Source organism: Branchiostoma lanceolatum, chromosome 5 (genome assembly GCF_035083965.1).
Source record: "Branchiostoma lanceolatum isolate klBraLanc5 chromosome 5, klBraLanc5.hap2, whole genome shotgun sequence".
Lineage (NCBI taxonomy): Eukaryota > Metazoa > Chordata > Leptocardii > Amphioxiformes > Branchiostomatidae > Branchiostoma > Branchiostoma lanceolatum.
The window spans coordinates 24,919,657-24,928,407 of NC_089726.1; the positions used below are offsets into that span (position 1 = coordinate 24,919,657).

The 8,751-nt window shown below is 39.3% G+C and overlaps 1 protein-coding gene and 1 long non-coding RNA gene across 4 annotated transcripts in view; one reads left to right on the forward strand and one right to left on the reverse strand.

Annotated features, from left to right (window-relative positions):
- Window positions 1–1,736, forward strand: part of LOC136435818 (uncharacterized) — a 41,282-nt gene extending 39,546 nt beyond the window's left edge. For all 3 annotated transcript variants that reach the window (XM_066429533.1, XM_066429534.1, XM_066429535.1), the window contains one exon: window positions 113–1,736. In XM_066429533.1, the coding sequence (XP_066285630.1) occupies window positions 113–258 (146 nt within the window). In that variant the 3' untranslated portion in view covers window positions 259–1,736. The remainder of the gene's footprint in view (window positions 1–112) is intronic.
- On the reverse strand, window positions 586–7,570 carry LOC136435820 (uncharacterized). Its single transcript, XR_010755949.1, has 2 exons — window positions 1,547–7,570; window positions 586–1,374 (listed from the first exon to the last, which is right to left on the reverse strand). It is a non-coding gene; the product is annotated as an uncharacterized lncRNA (long non-coding RNA).
- Window positions 7,571–8,751: the final 1,181 nt, after the last annotated feature.

Genomic DNA, 8,751 nt, shown 5'->3' on the forward strand with positions numbered 1-8,751 from the left:
TTTTCTTTTGTTTTTCACTCAAGGAGTGACTGATAAATCTCTAAAATGTTTCATCAATGTTTTCACTCAATTTTGAAATGCCAACTCTAACTCTCCTGTGTCTGTCCTCCAGATGGGACCCCTCCTGGAGAAGAAGGCAGAACTTGGTCCATGAGAAACTGCATGGGGAGGAACACAGCAGATCACACACTGCACGAAATGGCCTCGTTTCCCGGCGTATACGTACCGGGATTTTTCTGTATTTTTGTCGGATACTGACGGATACTGACGGATACATGCGGATTCGTGTAAGGTATCCGACTATTTCCGCACCGGTATATGGAATATTTCCTGAAGAATCCGAAAGTAAGGGATTTTCGACGAATACGGAGCCGTACACTGTACGGAAATGCCACAGATCCTGACGGATACGAACAGGAATTTTTCTGTATTTTTGGCGGATACTGACGGATACATGCGGATTCGTGTAACGTATCCGACTATTTCCGCACCGGTATATGGAATATTTCCTGAAGAATCCGAAAGTAAGGGATTTTCGACGAATACGGAGCCGTACACTGTACGGAAATGCCACAGATCCTGACGGATGCGTACAGGGATTTTTCTGTATTTTGAAGAAAATGGTGAATACTGACGGATACAGGTTGACCCAACAACGAATCCGTAACGGATCTGACTAAGTGCTTGCATTCCTAATTTAACTATACCCAAAACATCATTTTGAATGACAGGAAGTTTGGGAAAGCCTGTATGTAACATATGTATCATTTCATATCTCAACATAATGTATTTCTAAGTTCAGAAACTATCAAATACAATACAAAACGGAAGTACTATGTGGCTAAATGATCCATTTCATTTGAGACAGGCTGAGGGACATCCACATACTCAAAGCACCACTGCATATGCAGGTTAATGTCGGTAAATTGGGGTTGTGCAAGCACAATGTTCGGAAAAATTATGAAATGTATTACAATTAACACCATCACAACATTGTGGTAATATCTACTACTGTATAGTGCCCTTGGACCAAAATTATCTACATGTTCTAAATCTTCCACTAAAGTAATAAAAGCCTTATTTGTGGCCAGCTCTTCGTCTAAAAGCCATCAGATACAATTATTTCAAATACAGAGGTTGAAAATAGAAAGTAACATTATACTGTCTGAAGAACTCCCATGATGACACGCTACATTTTAAACGTAAGTAGCATATGCCGTGGAACTGCATGTGTATAATCGTCCTCTCCCCATTCTCTGACTACATCTGAGTTCACTTCTTCCATGCACTCTTGGTAAGGTACAGGCAAGGCTGATTTCTTCTGTATCTGCACGTTGGACTCAGCTTGGAGTCCATCTTGTGATGAACCAGTTCCTATATGATAAAACCAAATGATGAATAAATATCAATTCACGTATTTAAGGAACATGTCACATGATTTTGACATGTGCTTCGTTTCATCACAGCAGCTACAAAAAACACGGGACAATGGATATCCATCATGCCTCTCTCAGCTAACATTGAAGTGTACCGATGATGGACTTACCGAAGGAGCCTGAGGTACTCAGCAGCTGAGCATCTGACAGTTGATTGCTTTGTTCCCAGCCAAGGTCCTCACAATATGTGCTGCATTTGTGAAGGAAGTATCTGCCGATGCTGTACTGGATATATATATATAAATGGAAACAATGACAAATATTAAACATATCACATACTCGCATGTGTAAAAAAATGAATCTGGGCATCATTGAATTGACTACGTAAAACTTACATCTATAACTTGAATATGATATTGATCAAACATGCACAGCTATAACTGAGTGAAATAATCACTGAGGCACACTACTGCCTCCTTATAAGTTCTAGTTCACTATCCACAAACTGTGGGATCTTTGCGGGACAAATACTTATGACATTTTCTTCCCTTCCATATCTTTAATTATCTTTCCCTCCACTGCTTGCTATTTTGTATCTGAAACGTTAACCAGACACACATGTCTGCTGACCATTGGCAAGAATGAACAAATTAAAATTTTAAATTTCCTAGATCCTAACGCCGTAAAAGGGCAGGTCGGCTGGAGAATTCTTATGGTCATGCGAATGCGATGATATGTCAAGCCACAATGGGAGGATAACTGACGTCAAAACTAGTTAGAAACGGGAATTTTTCAATTTGTACTTACCAAAGGGCAGTCCCTCTATATGATGAATCAACTCCCTACCAGCGTTTAAAAGGGGGGAGGGGGGCGACGAATATTGCATGCACGAAGAAGACAACGTCGCAATTCCGTGCGTTTAAGTTTACACCGAATTCCCTTCGACTCTCAAGCCACTCAAAAATCACTTGTCGACCATGGTAGACTCTGGCGATGCCATGTTAAGCACAGAAGGTGATGAAACGCCGTTCTTGTCTGTGCTGTTAACCGAAAGAAAACCGTTAACGTTTGTCGCGCCCAGAAGTGTCTTGTGGGTAATTTGGATATCCGACACGAATCCGTGTTCCGTACACGTCAGGATCATGACTTCTAACATATTGGCAAATACATAAAAAAAAATGAAAGATCCGAGTAGATATTGTATCTGTACCCGAAACGTATCCAGACGTATACGGCATCAGAATTGCTGGATCTGAGGTGTTCCTGGTATTTGTCCGAATTTGCTCGGAAACGTTCCGTATCTGTACCCGAAACATATGAAGGATCCAGACGTATACGGCGCGGGAATTGTCTGATCTGAGGTGCATCGGATCCAATCGGAAACGTTCCGTATCTGCTATGATGCGCAATTCCGGGTCTGCTGGATTCGTCAGGAAATGAGATCATGCCGTGCCGTGTGTATTTATTCGTCATGATCCGAAGCAACTACCGACATACAAACAATCCGAACATTCCAAATATCAAAAAACGAGGGATCCGCGCAAATATCTTCGGGTATCCGAGGCGCATCACGAATCCAGAAGAATACGGCGTCGGAATCGGTCGGATCTGCGGGCACTTCAGTATCCGAGCAGTGAACTGGGATTTTTCCGGATTCGCTCGGAAACGCCATGAGGCCCGATTCCGGATACGTCGGATCCGTCAGGATACGTGGCCATTTCGTGCAGTGACAATAGAAAGCATCTAATCCAATTCCAATTTATTTGCCAATAAAGATTTGATATATTGATACTAGTATCACAGTAGAGACTCGATAATTTTGCAAGTGGAGCTTCAGTTATCATATTATTGAATCCAACGTCATTAATTCAATTTGCATGAATGTAATAAAACTGTGTGACTAATGTCATAGTTTGAAATTAAAGAAAGCAAAGCTATGTAGCTTCAAAGTCTTGAGTCCTGCAAAACCACTTTCATTTCAGGACCCCAAGCTTGCCACCTAGCCTACACGAAAATACAAGCAACACAACAAGTGTAACCGCTTACTTTTCGGAAAAATTGTTGAGAAATTTGTTTCGTTTACCACTTGACCCACATGAAGAAATTGATATTTTATGTTTAGTATTATTTTCGATTGTATGTTAACGTCATCATTCTTTCCTCTCATATTCATTATACCATGAATTGTCTTCCATGCATTTATCTCCCTTGGGGAATGAATATGCGATAAAGATGATGATTCATATCAGATTTGTTGTTATATCGTTATTATCTACAAATTGCTATTATTGTCATTCTAAAAGTTGTCAAATTTATGTTATCATTTGTTGACTTAAAAAAGAACTAGAACAAGCCGTTATGTGTTTTTTCTCTACACAGCACGTGTTCTTTCATGTTTTCAATATATTCATGTAGATAAAATCAGAACTACAAGGAAATAGAAACATATGTCGCCAAAAATTGAATTACAGAAAAACAAGGAGTCTATAAGTCTAAGTAAGTCAATTTAGAAGTGCTACACAATTTGCAAAAACAATATTGTATACACCAGGTAATGGCAGGTAACAGGAGATATGGGTAGTACCTGAAGGTAAATTACAACAGCTACTAGACTCACACACACACAGTGCTACTTTTTCGCCTTGGGAGTAACTGTTTTTGGCAAAGCCTCAGTGGCGGAGCCTATTATATAGTGCGCCTTTCGGTTTGCCAAATATTCTAGGATTTCCGCGAACGCACTCCCTCGGCAATTACTTTTTGGCAACGCCAGGCAGGTATGGCGTTTTCTATAGCATGGACGAATTCCATTGCATACGGTATAGAAAATGCCCTAGTTTGTATACACTTTTACAGCTGTTTATCGATGTTTCAAATAAACTTTCTTGATGTTGCAATATATACCCATACATCACAGCTAGCGCTGTTTCTCAATGTCTTAAAAGTTTTTTTGGTTTTGTTATCATGAATAACATGCTTGGACTGGCTCTTCTTTTATTTTTATGAGTAAAGGTTGATTTTGAAAGGTAAATAAGTCACAGCTTTCAAAGAAGCTGTCGAGATTTTTGCATGAGGCAGCAGCAACAATATGTTAATGCATTTGATTGATTTTTCTTAGAAGCTTTGCTTCTGTCAATAAGAAAAAGATATGCTTGGCATACGTATAATTCGAGTTATTTTAGCTGCATCTTTGAAGCTTTGAAAGACTAACATAGTAAGGATAAAGAAAGGACAGAACTCCTGAAAAATTACCTGCTAGCTCCACAGAACATTGGTTACTTCATATGTCTGTGACTGGCTTTGTAGTCCACTTCAATAAAGAATAACACAAAGGAAAACTCATCTTTAGGAATCATTGCAAAACAATAACAGAAAACTGTGTCAACAAGAGTTCCACGACCTCATAACTCCATGAACAATTCTATTCATGCAAATGATTTACACATTTTCATAATATATGCTTGGCCATGAACACCTTTATGTAACTTGCACATGTTGCAATATTGACAGTCCTATAATTGTCCAATTAGATGAATTATGGTGTCTTTGCATTAATTATGCAAATCATGAATTTATTTGCATAATTGATATCTGTTGATGCTCTACTTTCCATAAACTACATATGTTACATGTATTTGAGTCTGATAATGGAAAACACTGCATATATAGATTTTCCTCATTAGCTATGCAAAGTAAGTCACAATTAGCATAACTTGCACTACATTATGTATATCTCTGTCTAAGCTACCTGCATACTATGTATCATATTGACCGTCCTATAATTTTCCAATTTAGATGAGATATTGTGCTTTGCATTAATTATGCAAATTAGGAATTTATTTGCATAATTGGTATCTGTTGATGATCCACTTTCCATAAACTACATACGTTACATGTACTTGAGTCTTATAATGGAAAACACAGCAAATATAGATTTTCCTCATTAGCTATGCAAATTAAGTCCCAATTAGCATAATTTTCACTTCATTGTGTATATCTCTATCTAAGCTACCTGCATACTAAATATCATGGAAATCCGTTGTTCCTTTGTTCAGTTATTCTCCTAAGAAGATTTTCACAAAAACGCCCCTGCAGTTCCAGAGGAAGCTGCTAGGGGGCCCAAACCTACACCACTTCTTTATTACATCACAAGCTATCTGCCATCCAAAAATCAAGACCACAGCACGTCCAGGTCAAAAGATACAAAAATTGAAGTTCTGTTGCAGTACCAAGGTCACATACCAGGGGGCCCAAAATTGACCTTGAATTTCGGCTTCACAACACCTGCCCACATACCAAATTTCATCGTAATCCCTCAAGAGGTTCTTGAGTTATGCTGACTGGAATGGTGCGGAAACACAAACAGACAAACCCACAGACACACCCAAAACTATATCTCCATTTTTCATGGAGAGATAATAATTACAAGATTAAGTGTTCCAAGTTGATCTGGTGTTGCACTAATACGTCTATCGTCTTGCAAGTTGGCGAGAGCGTGTAATTGTATCACAGCTTTCGTACACACTCATTGTTTACAATAATCGTGTGGGGTTTTCAATTTCAACAAGAGTTCCACGACCTCATATCTCCATGAACAATTCTATTCATGCAAATGACTTGCACATTTGCATAATATATGCTTGGTTATAAACACCTTTATCTAACCTACACATGTTGCAATATTGACTCCTATAATTTTCCAATTAGATTCATAGTGGTGTTTTTGCATTAATTATGCAAATAAGGAATTCATTTGTATAATTGGTATCTGTTGATGCTCCACTTTCCATTAACTACATATGTTACATGTATTTGAGTCTGATAATGGAAAACACTGCAAATATGGATTTCCCTCATTAGCTATGCAAATTAAGTCACAATTGGCATAATTTGCACTGCATTATGTATATCTCTGTCTAAGCTACCTGCATACTATGTATCATATTGACAGTCCTATAATTTTCCAATTAGATGAGATATGGTATTTTGCATTAATTATGCAAATAAGGAATATATTTGCATAATTGGTATCTGTTGATGATCCACTTTCCATAAACTACATACGTTACATGTATTTGAGTCTGATAATGGAAAACACTGCAAATATAGATTTTCCTCATTAGCTATGCAAATTAAGTCCTAATTAACATAATTTGAACTTCATTGTGTACATCTCTGTCTAAGCTACCTGTATACTAAATATTATGGAAATCCATCGTTCCTTTGTTCAGTTATTCGCCTTAGAAGATTTTCACGATAACGCCCCTGCAGTTCCAGAACAAGCTGCTAGGGGGCCCAAACCCACACCACGTCTTCATTACACCACAAGCTATCTGCCGCCAAAAAATCAAGACCACAGCACGTCCAGGTCAAAAGATACAAAAATTGAAGTTCTGCTGCAGTACCAAGGTCACATACCAGGGGGCCCAAAATCGACCTTTAACTTCGGCTTCACAACACCTGCCCACATACCAAATATCATCGTAATCCATCAAGAGGTTCTTGAGTTATGCTGGCTACAGTAGTGCGGAAACACAAACAGACAGACAAACACACACACAGACACACCCAAAACAATATCTCCATTTTTCATGGAGATAATTATGTATATCCACACCTAACCTGTGTTTACACAAGCTCTCCCTGGCGGAGGTTAATGAACCCCTCTTGAGGGCGGTGTCTGTCGGGCCGGCCACTAGGAGCGCGAAGTAGTCAGGCTACATCCACACCTGAATTGATTAGAACCGTCATCGGTCAGGTTAACTGTTTACGATTTCGATATACATATACATTAGATAACACAAAAAATACATCATCGAATAGACAATATATTAGTATATCCGTGGTATAAACATGTTCAAGTAAGCCCGTGATATCATAGTTCTAACTGGCGTCAGGTTTTGTCTCGCTGTATCAGCGGTTGAAGCAGCGCAATCTATAGGCTTCACATCGTGGCTCTGCTACATGTCTGGTTCTCTCTCGTTCCCTTCCTTTTGTCAACGACCCTTGTTGTGTGGCTCCCTTTCTCGGTCCCGACGTTATGGACGTCTATTACGGATTCTCCTAGGGATGCAGCTTGTCTCACCGACATCCGGTAGATGGCCTCGATCTGCCGACTTCCCCTGCAGCGGTATCTCTCTGTAAGATGTGGCAGGAACATCTCGTCGTCATCACTCTCGTCCCGCATGGTCCGCCTGTGCAGGCATAAAGACGGAAACAGTCGGTTGGTCTGGCTACCCAAATCAGTTAACAAATTGTCTAAAAGAAGCTATGGCAGCCATCCTGTCCCTACAAATATTCCAGTCTGTGAAACCGTCAAATAATGAAATCTTTCGGCACTTATATATTCTTTCGGCACTTATATACTTATGAAATCACAATAATGGACTATTCCAAAATTACCCAAATAAATTTTCATCGTCATTGTTCGGCTGCATGTGTTCTACGTGGACTAAGTCGCCATTTGGATGGTCATAAAAGCATTTATGTTGCAGAATTTTACATTTAGGAGCTGCTGTAGAAACAAACACAACGAACAAAGATTAATATTGTATTACACTTATTTTGTCTTTATTGCCAACACACACCAAACAGAAAACACTGTAGAACACGGTGCAACCAATCAGTTCCTAGAAATTTTCTGGTCTGCAAAGGCTCTCCAGTAATTAAAGCTATTGACACCTTATCCAACTTCGGTCATGACGTAATTAATTATAAGTATCTGTATCTATATAGCCGGTATAAACGCCATTAGGCGTAACACACCAGCTTCGCAGGCACGCGGCGCGAGCAGCAGCTGGTTATATTGCACGGAACGGTTTGTTATACACCTAGTCCGGCCTCCTCTCAAAAGGAAAAAAAAGGAAAAGAAAAAATTACACATACCTAAAAGAGTTTTGTTGCAGATATTCTTGTACTATCCCTCCTCTAGGTACATGTAACGAACTAGCCCTCAGGAATTCAACTCAATGGTATCAGTACAGTTATCAGCTATGAACAGTAATGTGCCTCTCCTCCTGGCTATGTGGCCTGTGTGGCCTTTTCTATATGCCGGCCGAAGTTTTCCGTGAAAACACGTCTTATACATGTATGCAAACGCTACCTAAACCACACAATCTACCTCACCGTTTTGCAAAGGTAAAATAAAATAATGATTGCAAAACACTACAATGTCACCTACGTGTCCAGATGTATGATCATTTCAAACACGACATCAAATGTATTCAATTCCACAGTAGACAATGCATCACAGCCAGCCTCACATATTCTTCTACATTTGTATATCTTAAACAGTGGAAATACGAGCGTATAGCATCAGCGTTGTATATGACGTTGGCATCAATCTTATTCTAGATGCTCGGGTTAAATGTTGACGGTT